This window comes from Zeus faber (genome assembly GCF_960531495.2).
Source record: "Zeus faber genome assembly, chromosome: 9".
Taxonomy (NCBI): Eukaryota; Metazoa; Chordata; class Actinopteri; order Zeiformes; family Zeidae; genus Zeus; species Zeus faber.
The window spans coordinates 33,925,766-33,941,045 of record NC_137197.1 but is presented as its reverse complement, the minus strand read 5'-3'; the positions used below and the strand labels follow the sequence as shown (position 1 = coordinate 33,941,045).

The following is a 15,280-nucleotide window of genomic DNA, read 5'->3' as shown; positions in this document are numbered from 1 at the left end:
TCATAGGTTAATCACAGTTGTCTGGACTACACATTGTGAAAGACCTTGTGTATTGCACCATTTGTTTCGTATTCATATCTATTAGCAATTACCATGTCTTTTTATTATTTTATTTTTTTTTAGGTGCTGATGACAGGACTTTCTATGAAGGCCCCCTGTTTGGTACAAGCTCCAAACAGGTCATGTTGACGGAACCTTTAAACAACGCTTAATATCTGTCAAATATTCATCCGGTCATTTAATTGTCACTAAACATCAGTGAACAAGGCATAAAGTTGAATGGCAAACTGAATTGGAAGGAGATAAAAATGTTAACTTTTTGGTAATCCTCACCAATACCAACCATGATTGTGTTTGAATGACAAACTGAGTGGAAAATTGAGTGGGAGGAAAAAACCTGAAAGCATTGGAAAGAGAAACCTCGCTAGTCCTCTGACAGCCAGAGGAGAGGAGTTGCTGTAGCCGTGAAGGCCCACCTTATCACGCTGACTGCCTCGGGCCAGTCCCGAGGATGACCAGCCTGTTTAGGCGGAGTAGCAGCAATGGAAGCTCCAGGAGTGGGGGAGGTGGCAGGGACAGTGATGGCAGCTCAACGCCAGGGCAGCTCAACAACAGCAGACCTAACCGGCAAGTTCGGCGACTAGAGTTCAACCAGGCCATGGAGGACTTCAAGACCATGTTCCCCACTATGGACTATGAGGTCATAGAATGTGTGCTCCGCTCTAACAACGGAGCAGTGGATGCCACCATTGATCAGCTGCTCCAAATGAGCGTTGACAGACAGGCCTCAGATGATAGCTCGGACTCGGATGACAGCATTCCTCCTGAGGTCAGTGGAATAACAGATTTGCCAACATTGCAATCTATGTTGCACCTTTTATTGCAAATTGCGCTGGCAGTCTGCATGAAATTGAAATGCATGAAATTGAACTGATTTACTAAGGCAGCAGCTATTTAAGTAAGCGATTATTGAATTAGACGGCTCTAACAAATTTCAGAACGTTTACTAGAATTTACAGTGAACGACTGCCAGAAAAGTTGCCATAAAATGCTGTATATTGTAGTTAATTACTGTATAGTATATTACACGATACCAATTTACATTTAATTGTTCTTCAGAAATCACAGTACACTTTGGTTTTTTTGTAGTCAAAAGTGTATTGAACATGTAATCCAATTCATACTATTTTCATATAATCTACTTTTTACAGAAGTTACCTGGCAACTCAAGTTGCCTATTATTATTTATTTATTTATTTATTTATTTATGGCTCTGGCTAGATCCTGGATCGAACATTGGAGCCTGACAGTTCAGATGAGGAACCGCCTCCTGTCTACTCCCCTCCGACGTATGACATGCACATATATGACAGGAAATACCCAGATGCCCCTCCCAACCCCCCACCAAGGTAAGGAAGGATCTATGAGCCTTATTTAGAAGCATTAATAACCCTTTATAATGTAACTGGCTTAATAGCTAAATGAACTATTCATTTTCACACTAAGCGTGATTTTTTTCTTGTAAGGTAACTTGCAAAAGAGATCCTAATCTCAGTGGGACCTTTATTTACTTAACCTGCATAAATACAGGAAATAATCATTAAAAACAAGTACTATTTAAGGATAGGTTTGGCCTTTTTTTGGAGCTATACGGTACCCCTTCAGCAGGTTTCGATGCAGTCCGATGGGACAATGATACCATGATAAACGACCCTTCAAGATCAGCCAATCCATTTTAATATTATGTTATTTCCTGGAAATATCGGCCAAATATACCAAAGGGTTTCTTGACCTTTCTAACAACCTTTTTTTGGTCATATGTACTTCAGTAGAGGCTAGGCTTGGGCCGATATTCGATAATATTGAATATCACAATATTTGCCACCATATGCAATATTTTCACAGTATCTAAATATCGCCTCTGTCCGTGGGACCACGGGGAGTGACGGACGAAGCTCATTCATTATGTGGACGTATGTGCACAACAACGAGGAAGCGGATGGAGGATTTGGACCTGGTGGTGGGCGTGGATGGTGGTGGCAGCTCTGACGGCACCAATGACGCTTTTAGATGAATTAGATTTTAGAATTTAGCGTTTTTATTTTGCGTCTGCTTATGAAACAAAACAAGTGCGTATGGAACAGTATGGAAGGAAACCGATCCCCGATCACCCCCTCTCCATGCGTTATGCGCAGAAAATAATCTTAACGAGTCTACGAGTCGTCCCCGGTTTCTCCGTGCCCCGTCCCCACACTATTTTTAGTTGTTTTATTTGGAGGAACGGGGCATGGCTATCGGGATGCATGGAGGATCCGAACACGGACAATTCACACACATAAAAATATATTTTTGATTCCCCTTATTTATAATTCTTCATTGAAATATTATTCCTTTGCATTTTTGTAAGATTCTATCTGTTTTATCCTGTTATTATAATGCACGTTACATGAACACCCACTTGCAACTTGCGATCTGTGATCCGGCATAAAGGTTCACCGTCTCTCCAAAGAAAACAAATAGCTTTTCAAAGAGGGGTTTTTATTGTATTTGAATGAAACCAAAAAGACACGGTGCGTAATGGGAACACTTTCTCAGTCACTGCTCCCCCATGTCAACAACGACGATAATATCTTGTATTACGATATTTGGGCGGGACTACATCACAATATAACATTTTGGATATCGCTCAAGCCTAGTAGAAGCTCTCTCTTGCTTTCTCTGGTCATCTCCTCTCTGAGTGTCGGAAGGAGGCAGTTAAAAACAATGGCGATGACTTTGCAGTGTTTCAGCTTGCTGTGTGCCTCGATTAATGTATTTATAATGGCATTGCTCGTGTATTGCCTTTCATAACTTCAGTATCCCTTTTAGGTTCGAAGCCCAGCAGCCACCGGGACACCAGCCGGTGAGAAGCTACCGGAACTGGAACCCTCCACTTCTAGGCAATCTCCCCGATAACTTTCTACGGATCCTCCCCCAACAGTTGAACAATATACAGGTAAGCAAGTAGTGCTGGGCAATATTGACATAATCACGAAATCTTTGACAAATATCTGATATTGATAATTTCACAATATTTTGGGTATGAATATTGCTGCTTTATAAAAATATAACCGATATGATAACCATACAGATATTGGGTATATGGGTCATCATGATTCAATTGGGATGTAAAAAAAACAACCATGGAGTGCGAATACTCCCAAGGTAGATGGTAAGTTCTTAAGCCAGCCGTTCAATGAATGGAGTAAAGAGAGTTTGTTGAGGAAATTATAAAAACTGCAATAAACAATTGTAACCCACCAGGATAGGAGCATAAAACAGATTATTCTTTATTGAGCTCAAGAGAAGGCATCTGACAGAACTGGTAGCACACCAGAGGAGTTCTAGCATTTTTGGCTAGAGTGGTGTCTTATAGGGTTCAACAAGACTGTTTAAGGAAAGTACAGTACATTGTGATTGGAGAGAGGGTTAGTAACTGGGGAAGAAACACACCCAAGACATACTATTTGGGGTCAAGCAGACCTATCTGAAGACAGTGAATGATCGGTTCCTTGAACTGAAAGCACACTGCCCAGTGGGGGTCAAATAAAAACAATCGTAAAACCAACCCTGTTGATAACACCTCATGATAAAACTTCCGGTGAGGCCCCCCCCCCCTGTTGCCCTCTGACATTATGTCTCTTTGACCATTTGTTACACTAACATCAATACAATGGTGGTTGAAAGTTCAAAGCAGATATTTGCCTTCAAGGAATAATATTATTGTATAGTCGTAGTCTGCAATTTTCCACGGCAGCTTGACTTAAGTTATATATCCAGGGCTACACCATTTTGAGATAACACAGATGGCTAGACCTCCCACTTCTTACCTCTCTGTTTCCCCTGGTCTGCTCATAGCAGTGTGAAGTCCACTAAATCGACAGAACTTTCCGGTATATTCCCATTCACCATCCATTTTGCGTGAAGCAAAACAGACGGCACTCCCTGTAAACAGGCCAGCACACCAAAGCAGTGAATTGGCCAGAGATCTTACATTCCTCATGATGACTGAGGCGTCCTTCTCCCTTGCCTTGCACTTGCTCTCTTTCCCCATGCGCTGTCTCCGAAGCTCCTTCGGCGGTTCAGCCAGTGGAGTCAAAGCTTCATGAGCTACATAACTTAAAGTTAACTTTAAACAATCAACAAACTTAACCAAGTGAAACTAAACTAACTAAATTAGTAAAGACAGCTGAAAATGTTTTAATAAAATGTGGGGGAAAAGTGGGGAGCTGCTGCAACAGGCAGGCCAAGATGCAAAAAGTGCTATTGAAAATGTAACTCTCATGGTAAAGTGGATATTATAACCAAGCAGCTATAGGTGTTAATTAAAACAGCTATAACACTCTACAGAGAGCAGAAAACTGCATAACTTTTTGGTAATGCAGCCTTAAAGATAACATTTAACTGTTAATGTTGTCTCAATGTTAACTCAACTTAATTGTGCTGTAGGTGTTTCTTTGAGATACTGTAAGAAATTATGAGTGTGTGTCATGTTAAACATGGAAGTTATTAGGCCTCAAACACACAATCGGAATAGAAATGGGCCAAAAATATCCCAAAAAGGTATGGAAACGGGCCCGGTTGCGATACTCGAGCTGAGAAGAAACTTAAAAATATGTGGAAATACATGGCAAAATCCAAATCTTTGTGTGCCTCCCTTCCCTTTCTTCCTTTTTGACTGAATTAAAAAATAAATAAATAAAATGACTACAGAGCTCTCAGAGCAGCCTCCCGTCGCAGCCTTCCTCCTACCTCACCTCCGCAAGTCAACAGGTGGCCAGAGGAGGCGCGAAGCCAGTAGATGCACGGAGTAGTGCAGGGCCGGGCACCACGGGGGGAGCAAGCGAACAGGAGAGGAAGTTGAAGCAATACCTGGAGGACGAGCGTATCGCCCTATTCTTACAGAACGAGGAATTCATGAGGGAGCTGCAGAGGAACCGCGAGTTCCTGATTGCCTTGGAAAGAGGTAGAACTTTGAATCTTGCACACGCTCATCACTTATGAAGAGACACTCAGCTCTCGCGATTCACAGCTGTCCTGTTTTGTCTTTCTATTTTGTGCTTGAGAATGTGATTTACAGTGGGGGAAATAATTATTTGAGCCCTCACTGATTTTTTTTTAAGTTTGCCCACTGACAAAGAAATGAACGGTCTATAATTTTAGTGGTAATTTTTGGTAGGTTTATTATAACAGTGAGAGACAGAATATCAAAAAGAAAATCACATTAAATAAAATATATAAATTATTATAATTAATTTTTCCCCCACTGTATGTTCTAGGGGATTTATGCATTCCAATAGTTTGGGTTCAAATGTGTCGGTAGTCAGGCAGGAACATCCCAATCGAATGTAAAAATGGAAACACTTTTCACGGTAATGATCCTAAATCCTGATCCTGATTTTTAAACTTTATAATGTAGAAGTTCTCAAGAGTATGTATCAGCAAAACTGTTCTCTTTGAGTAGCTGCATATTTGTTGTTACTTCAACATTTCAGACAAAAATAAAAATTTCTGCAATTTCATTGTTGGATCGAGAGTCGTGGTGGCAACTGTACCATTGAAAATGTGTTTCTCTGATAAGGCTATTCTTTTTTTCTTTTTTTCTCTTGCCTAATTGATGACTTAAATAGCATCTTGAGATCAGAATGCCAGAATTAGTCATTTATTTCTTGACCTCTCACTCCCTTGTCTTTTTTTCTGTCATAGCCAAATAATTTCAACAAATCCGGGCGGAAAAGCTCTGAGGCTATTGGAAAGAAAAAAATCAATATCCACGTTTAAAATCTCAAGTCTGAGAAAACAAGACGCCTTTTGGTGGCATGCAATTATATTCTATTCAGGGAAAGCCCTAGTCTTATCCGTTGGTTCTGATTTCCCATTCTCATTCTGACTCCCACAGCTTATAAAATGGCCCCGAAGGCACCTGAAATGAATATCAGAGCATTTGACACCAGTGACACCACCAGGTGTTCGATGTAGTTTTTAAACCGTGGGGTTGAAGATATATTAGAGTTTGGTGTTGAAGAGTGTCCAAGTGTCCAATCCATTTTAGTCCCTGGTGCGAAAGTTGTACTCTCCATCAGTGTTAATAACATCTGCTCTCTTGTTTTTTAGATCGCTTGAAGTATGAATCAAGGAAATCAAAGTCCAATCATTCATCTAGCATGGAGAGTTCCACAGGTAGATATCACTCATTGTGTGTGTGTGTGTGTGTGTGTGTGTGTGTGTGTGTGTGTGTGTGTGTGTGTGTGTGTGTGTGTGTGTGTGTGTGTGTGTGTGTGTGTGTGTGTGTGTGTCAAAAGTACACGGTGTGTTATCGAACCATTCAGTACGCCCCCTATAGTTCAATACGCACACGTGAACCCCACAGGATGGGTTGGCGCAGTATAGGTGCGAGGCTTTTCTATTGAATCCACTTCACAACCGCGGCTAAACCTGCATTGTCGCGCATTTCTAAAATCGCCAGGAGCAGCCAAATAAGTTAAAAACCTTTCTAAAAGGAAAATTTGATTTTTCCAGATTTGTGTTCCTTTGTGTTTTTATATGTCTCAACATATTTTCAAAACTGAGTTTGATTAATAAATAGTAGAAAAATGGTATACCGTGGAGTTTTTTTGTTCCCGTTAGATTACATGGGGAAACACAGTTCACTTACCGATAGGCTGAACAACGCCGATCGATGGTTTCCTTTAAAGCGCTCGTCAGGTGAAGATCATTCCTCCATATTCCATGTGATGTGAAGTCACAATGTGAAACGGTTTTGATAGAGTTCAACCTTTAAATCGTACTACTTTTACACACACACACACACACACACACACACACACACACACACACACACACACAGACATTATTGTGGAGGGGGCTTACACCAACGTGTACGACCGAAGAAGTCACGCTGACGTCACTTCCGTAAACAAGCCGAGGACCCGGTTTCACTTGTCTGTGAAAATTTTCATCTCCGTGTTGTTATGGATTACGAGAAGCGGGTGGAGGAAGCTCTAAATCATATTGTGGACCTTAATCCGACCAGTGCGCTAGATCCAAGTCAATGTAAGCAGCACAAACTGGACCTCATTTTCCGCGATGAGTCAGTTCTCTGACTGTGACGCAGAGAACGACAGCTATGATGAATCTGATACCGGCGTTATCCGGATTGCCGTTAAGATTGCCGTTATGACCGCTGTTTTCCAGCTTCGTGGGAATTTACCAGTTCCTATGGAGAGGTTTATCAAATGCGTTATGGGTTTGATCAGGGTGGTGTGTTTTGAAGTGCAGTATCCAACCAAAAGACATCCTTTGCCTTTGAGTTACTTAACTTGTTGATGATTTTAACTACTTTCTTTTGGCCAACCTCCTTAATATAGAAAGACTGTGATGAGTCTGTCGTATTAACCTGTGATAGTTTTACTGGTTCAAAATTTTCAGCAAGCTCTTGCACTGATTGAATGAAGTAATTATTAAATTCATTTGCAATTTCTATACTGTCAGTGATCACTCCATTTACTTCCAGCTCTGTTATTGATTTTCATTGACTAGGCTTAAGTTTCGTTTATTGAGGTGTTTCCAAGGAGAGGTGGTATTTCCTTCAGATTCCGCAATCAGTTGCGTAAATTGCGGTTTTTGTCTTGCGCAGTTCCCTAACTACCCTATTTCTCAGTTTCTTAAAGATAAGGAGGTCCGTATTCGTTTTAGTGGACAGTGCCTTTGTCAGTGCAAGATCTCTTTTTTTCATTAACTGGTGAATATCATTATTCAGAGGGTAAAGAGACTCTTCGTCGCATGCATTTAAGGATGTGTATATTTCACAATCAGTTCTTTGAGTGTTTTCATCAAAGTGTTACAGCAGTTGTCTAAATCATTGGTTTGTAAAACATCATTCCAGTCAATATTATTTAGTTTGTTTTCAAATTGGGGCATTTTATTTTCAGGAATGACTGCATTCCCTGGTTTATGTTCATTCATAAACATGGTTAGACGCTGTTTTGTTAGTTTCTGACAATCAGGGTCATGGTATGGTCAGAAAGGCTATTATTAAGTTATACGTCCTTGTACCTTGTTCGGGTCTGTTTGTGACTATCAGATCAATCATGGTTTTACTCATTCGAGTAATTCTTGTTGTTTAACCTTCTGTTAAATTGTGTTTTGACATTATCATTTTCAACTTTTGTTTGCATATTTTGTCTAACCAATATATATTTAAGTCTCCAAAAAAGAGAGATTCAGATCGACAATTTAACAGTTGAGTTTTTCAAACTCAATCACAGAGGGGGCCAAAAATAAAAACTGGGTCCAAGTTGTGGGCCAAACAGTGTTGATATTTATTGAAAATAAGAATTTTTTTTCAGATGTATTATCACAAAGTAACTTAACTTCTCCAAAGGCACCATAGAGAATTCAAAAGAAACAAAGCTTACAGATTTTACAATGTAATGAGATCAAATTTCAAGACATATCAATGGCATTATTTCTTTGTGTTCCTCTCTGTCAGGAGTTTTCTTCTGAGACATTTCTGCTGAAAATGTTTTTGTAGTAGTAATAATAACTTGTTTTATTTTTGATAGTCTGTTGAAAATGTGCAAATATTTCGGGAATATAACTATTAGAAGTATTCCTTGTGATTATAGGAGAAAAATGCCAAAACATTTAGGTACATTTTGCTCTGATGCACATTAGCCCAAGCCAGATGCTTGGCATCTTTTCTTAGCTGCAAGTTCATCAATGTCTAGAGTCAGGCTCTGCGCTGTGGCAATTTTCAGGATGGAATGAAGGTGTCCGTCACTGAGACGACTCCTGTGTGATGTTTTGTTAATCTTCATCACAGAGAAAAGTTGCTCATGCAGGTATGTGCTACCAAACATGCAGAGCATTTGAGCAGCTTGTAGGCGGAGTTGCAGCATCGTTTCAGGGATGAAATGTGGGAACTGTGCAGCGCCCACAGAGTCATACTTCGCATCAAGTGTGTCACTACATTGGAGGTCGAGCAGCTCCATTTGAATGTTCTTAGGTGCCTTTTCCACGTCAACCGCAAACGGATCACTGAGAGTATATGCCCAGTTTTTCAGCAAAATGTGCACTTGGAAAAATAGCAGCAGAAACCTTGTGCATCATCGACAGTCAGCACGGAAAGTGACCCAAGTTTCTTTGCAGCCGTTGATTGACGTCTCAACCAATAGCTGGCGCTTGCAATGCAGTCTGGGATTTGTGGTATTAATGCTGTACGTGCTATATACCAGTGGGCCAATTCTGATTGACATAAAATATTATCTCGCGGGCCGGATACAATTGTCCAGTGGGCCGGATGTGGCCCGTGGGCCTTGAGTTTAACATGTCTGGTTTAAGCAATTCATCCAAACTTTGATAAAATTAGACATCATGTGATGGTGGGTTATACAGGATTACAATGCCAAAATTCATCTTGGGGGACAATACTACATTTAAGGCTAGACATTCTAAAGATGTGTCCAGTTTGATTTCATTACATTTAAAAGTGTCTTTGACATTAAACAATACGCCCCCTCCCCTGCCAGATGATCTATCCTTTCTACAGCAAACATAGCCGGGAACATCAAACATACTGGTTGCAATATTACAATGAAGTAGTCAGGAGATGTTGAATTTGATCTCCTTTTGATATTTGAATTCGAATATTCAAGGGTCCACCCAGTCCACCTTTAGGTTTAGACATGGAGTCCCACATCACCTTTGCATGATTTACAGTCTGGAAAAATCATAATTCATGCAGTTTTCGTGCTTATCGGATACCTTTTTCACAGTGTGGTTTAAGAATCCCATTAGCTGTGCATATCGTCCGCTCTGGCAACTTGGGTCGCCTGTGAGAGCATGGTTGTTCAGACTCACCAGACAGTTCATGTCCCCCGAAGTAGAAAACAGGGCTGACAGGTGGATTGAGTTCTTGTTGGTCAGTCCTAACGTGCAGCTCGTCCCACGCAAGCCCCAGCCCGGACAAGCCTAGCAGCGCGTCTGCCCCTCCAGCTGACCCTTGCGCGCCGCTCCAACTGAGACTGCCACTCCAACTGAGCCTGCCGCCCCAGGGAAGCCCGCGCTCAACCGCCTCTCTGTCGTTTGATGGGTTGGTTGATGGGCTGGGGTTTAATTGTACGTCGCCAGATAGTAAAATCAGGATCACGAGTATACTGAGAGCATATCACTTTCCTCTTCTCCGAGTGTTTTGTTTGTTATTATTTGGTGTGCCCTGGAAATATTTGTTTTGCCTGGTGATCGAGAAAATCACAAGGTAGCTAGCTATGACCAAGGAAATTCAATCTCGGCATTTCATTTAAAGATGCAAAGTAGTCGGCTATTTTTGGCATTTGTTTTTCCGCATTGTTCAAGTGGCACCAGCAAGAGCCAACAGCAAAGCAGCAGTGTACAAACAATTCCATTATCTCTGTCCTTATAGTTTAAATCACTTCTTTGTTTTAAGCTTGTCCTTGTCCTGGTGAATATTTGTTAAAAAACAATGGCTAAAGCAGCAAAAAGTAGCAGGGAAAAGAATAAGTGGAGCCTAACAAACCACCCATACCCCCAGCAAAGTGCGTGTGCATGTGTGGTGCAGTGCAGTGGCTTTTGACTTTCTTTTTTCTTTTTATTTTTATTTTTCTTTTTATTTATTTTTATTATTTTTTATTTTTTTAATTAATTTATTTATTTATTTTTAATTTTTAATTTTTTTTTTTTTGCTTCTTTTGAAGTGAAGAATCAGAGCTTCTAAACAAGGTGTCACTTATGAAACTCAAGCAAATATTTTTAAGGCTATGACTTGTTTATAACGAGGGTGTGGCAAACTGTGTTTTTGAGATAATTACCTTCGAAGTTTTCCCCCACACTTGGTTCATTCAGCCAGCTCCCAGAATGCAAATGGGTTAGAGGACAAACACAGCCTAGCTAGTTGTCACATGGCTACTTGACACCCTGCTGAATGGGGCAATCTCTTGATTCTTCTTGTGTTTTGAGGGAATGTTGAACAGCGTCATCGACACACAACATCTTTTGTTTTTGAAAAAGCTTTTATATAACAGTGAGAATATACATTTTTTCTAAAAGTGGAATTATTTAGGAGTTTAAAAGTGCGGACAACACAACAAATTGTAGAGTCCATCAATAATGAGTCTCTGTATATCAGCCTCGGTGTGTCATTTAATATATTAATGTGGAAGAAGTTGGAGTTCTTTTTTGGGCTAACCCCAACCCTACCCCAGCTATACCCTGAGAGCCTTTTTGGGGCTGCCTCTTTTCATTTTCTTTTGAATCCTGTCTGCATGTGCAGGTGAAATTGTGACTCTCTTGCATTACTTCTTGTTCATAATCTGCATCAAGATTCAAGATTCAAGAGGTTTATTCGTCACATACATTGACATACTTTCATACATATATGCAGTGAAATGTAATGCAACGCACCCGGTGATAACACACAATAGGTCCTAGGAAAAATTTATTTCTAATAGACCAACTAACTGACTCCTAAAACGTAATACAGTAAGCCGAATACTTATAGAATAAAAATAAAAATATATAAAATAAAATACAATAAAATAAAATGGAATAGATAGAGGGAATATGCTTATGTATATGGAATAGACAATTATGTATATACAGATATGTGCATTAAAGTGGCATGTGAATTGAAGTGGCATGTAAATAAAGTGAGGTAGTGTTTGGGATAATACAGCACAGTATACAACAGTACAGCGCAGCAATACGGCATCACGAACAACCCTGAACAGTGACACAGTATGCAGTACAGTATGCTACATATAGTACAGTAAGGTAGTGGAGCCTATGTGTGTGTCTCAGTGAGGACCCCTGGTGAGGTCAGCATTGACAGTTCTAATGGCTTGCGGGAAAAAACTCCGTCTCTGTCTCTCTGTTCTCGCTGTGTGACTGCGGAGGCGCTTGCCTGACCGCAGCAGCTGGAACAGTCCGTTGTTGGGGTGATGAGGATCCTTCATGATCCTGTGGGCTCTGCTACTACACCTCCTGGTGTATAACTCCTGCAAGGGGGGGAGGGTAGTTCCAGTGGTACGTTCAGCTGAACGCACCACCCTCTGCAGGGCCCGCCTTTCCTGAGCAGTACAGCTCCCAAACCAGGCGGTAATGTTGCCTGTCAGGATGCTCTCCACTGCTCCAGAGTAGAAGGACTTGAGGATCCTCACCGAGACTGAACTGTAATCAATGAACAGCATTCTCACATAGGCCCCCTTCTGGCCATCCAGATGCGTGAGCGTGGTGTGCAGTTCCTGGGAGACCGCGTAATCTGTGGATCTGTTCTGCCGGAACGCGAACTGCAACGGGTCCAAGGTGCGGGGGAGGGAGGCGCAGATATAGTCCTTAATCAGCCTCTCGAAACACTTCATGACCACCGAGGTGAGGGCCACCGGACGGTAGTCATTCAGGCAGGTTGGAGAGGCGATCTTCGGCACAGGAACGACGGTGGACCTCTTGAAGCAGGACGGGACCACTGATTCAGCCAGGGAGATGTTGAATATTGTAGTGAACACCGGAGCTAGCTGGTTAGCACAGGTCTTCAGTACACGCCCAGATATGCCGTCTGGGCCCGCAGCTTTCTTGGTGTTCACCCGCATCAGAGCCCTCCTGACCTCGTGCACGGACACTGAGATTGCGCGCTCATCCCGAGCGGTGTAACTCCAATTAGCCGGCGGGTAGCGGTGCTGTTGCCACACTCAAACCGTGCATAACAGGAGTTCAGTTGGTTGGCTAGGGAGGCGTCCACACTCGTGGCTGGGGAGGAGCTGCTGTTGTAATTCGTAATAGTCTGCAGCCCCTGCCACAAGCGTCTTGTGTCCCCCCGCTCCATCTGTAGCTCCACGGTCTCCCTGTACGTCCGTTTGGCGTCCCTCACCGCCCTCCGCAGATTTTACGACGCCACTTTGTAATTGTCCATATTTCCAGATACAAGACCGTCGTTGTAAGCGGCCGTGCGAGCATTCAGAACGCAGCGGATGGATTTATCAACCCATGGTTTCTGCGTTGGAATTATCCAAACTTTCACCGTGAGAACGATGTTGTCTGCTAGCATAGTTACAAAACTTACTACAACCTCCATAAACTCGCTGACGGGCAAACGTCCTGAACAAGGCCTGCCCTTTTAGACGGAATTGTAAAGCACCTAGTTTAATGGGGTTTGCACAACCCTGAGCAGAATGAAATAGGCTTGGCCACATCTTTTGTTTAGTCTTGATATCCCCCTTTGAGAGCCATTGTGCCTGATTGTTAAAATGCCAAGCCCTTTGATTTGAAAGAGCAAGTTTACTGGAGAATGCAGGCGTTGATCTGATAGGCGTTTATATCCCACCGCAAGCGGACACCGACGCAGCTCTGTCGGTTCTGTACGATGTGTTGTGCGGATTTCAGAACAGACATCCCGACGCGGCTGTGGTGGTGACCGGGGACTTTAACAGGGCCAACCTTAAAAAAGTTCTGCCGAATTTCCACCAACACATCACGTGTGCCACCAGGGGAGACAGAACTCTGGACCATTGTTACACTCCTTACAAGAACGGATACAAGCCCGTGTCGCTCCCTGCTTTCGGGAAATCAGATCACGCCGCGATCTCGCTGCTTCCTGTTTACAGGCCTCTGATCGCGCGGGATCTGGTGGTGACGAGGGAAGTGAAGCGGTGGACGGACCAATCAGAGGCTGCGCTTCAGGACGCTCTGACTGACGTAGACTGGGACATGCTCCAAACAAGTTCAAGTGACGTCAGCGAGTTTACGGAGGTTGTAGTAAGTTTTGTGGCTACGCTCGCGGATGAAATCGTTCCCACGGTGAAAGTTCGGATATTTCCAAACCAGAAACCATGGGTTGATAAATCCATCCGCTGCGCTCTGAATGCGCGCACGGCCGCTTACAACGACGGAATTGTATCTGGTAACATGGACAACTACAAAGCGGCGTCGTACAATCTGCGGAGGGCGGTGAGGGACGCCAAACGGACGTACAGAGACACCGTGGAGCTGCAGATGGAGCGGGGGGACACAAGACGCTTGTGGGAGGGGCTGCGAACAATAACAAACTACAAGAGCAGCTCCTCCCCAGCCACGAGTGTGGCCGCCTCCCTGGCCAACCAACTGAACTCCTTTTATGCGCGGTTCGAGTCTGGCAGCAGCACCGCTAGCCGGCTAATTGGAGTTACACCGCTGGGGATGAGCGCGCACTCTCAGTGTCCGTGCACGAGGTCAGGAGGGCTTTGATGCGGAAGAACACCAGGAAAGCTGCGGGCCCAGACGGCATATCTGGGCGAGTACTGAAGACCTGTGCTAACCAGCTAGCTCCGGTGTTCACCACAATATTCAACATCTCCCTGGCTGAATCAGTGGTCCCATCCTGCCTCAAGAGGTCCACCGTCGTTCCTGTCCCGAAGATCGCCTCTCCAACCTGCCTGAATGACTACCGTCCGGTGGCCCTCACCTCGGTGGTCATGAATGTTTCGAGAGGCTGATTAAGGATTACATCTGCGCCTCCCTCCCCCGCACCTTGGACCCGTTGCAGTTCGCGTACCGGCAGAACAGATCCACGGATGACGCGGTCTCCCAGGTACTGCACACCACGCTCACGCACCTGGATGGCCAGAAGGGGGCCTATGTGAGAATGCTGTTCATTGATTATAGTTCAGCTTTCAACACCATAGTTCCCACCAGACTGGCTGTCAAGCTGATGGAGCTAGGATTGAATGGTCCGCTGTGCACCTGGATCCTGGACTTCCTCACAGGCCGCCCCCAGGTGGTCAAGGTGGGGAAGTACATGTCAAGCTCCCTCACCCTGAACACAGGATCCCCCCAGGGCTGCGTCCTCAGCCCCCTACTGTACTCCCTGTACACACATGACTGTGTGGCCAGGTCCAGCTCCAACACCATCATCAAGTTTGCTGACGACACCGTGGTCGTGGGCCTGATCACCGACTGCAATGAGAAGGCCTACCGCGAGGAGGTGGCTGACCTGTCACTCTGGTGCCAGGACAACAGCCTACACCTGAATGTCAGCAAAACCAAGGAGCTGATTGTGGACTTTAGGCGAGGATCACAATCGAGGACGCACGCGCCCTTGTGGAGTAATGGGACTTCTGTCGATAGGGTGAGCAGCTTCAGATATCTGGGAGTCCACATCACAGAGGACTTAACATGGACTGTTCACACAGACACTCTGGTGAGAAAGGCGAGGCAGCGTCTCTACCACCTCAGGCAGCTGAGGAAATTCCGG

The 15,280-nt window shown here is 43.6% G+C and overlaps 1 protein-coding gene across 7 annotated transcripts in view; it reads left to right on the top strand.

The window, feature by feature from the left end:
* cuedc1b (CUE domain containing 1b) overlaps positions 1-15,280 on the top strand; it is a 34,658-nt gene that overhangs the window by 7,338 nt on the left and 12,040 nt on the right. For all 7 annotated transcript variants that reach the window (XR_013844312.1, XR_013844313.1, XR_013844314.1 and 4 more), the window contains 5 exons: positions 124-829; positions 1,282-1,409; positions 2,869-2,995; positions 4,753-5,005; positions 6,154-6,219. Coding sequence is in view for 3 of the 7 variants with exons in the window: in XM_080006513.1 (XP_079862639.1) it covers positions 512-829; positions 1,282-1,409; positions 2,869-2,995; positions 4,753-5,005; positions 6,154-6,219 (892 nt within the window). In the remaining 4 variants the exon portion in view is untranslated. The remainder of the gene's footprint in view (positions 1-123; positions 830-1,281; positions 1,410-2,868; positions 2,996-4,752; positions 5,006-6,153; positions 6,220-15,280) is intronic.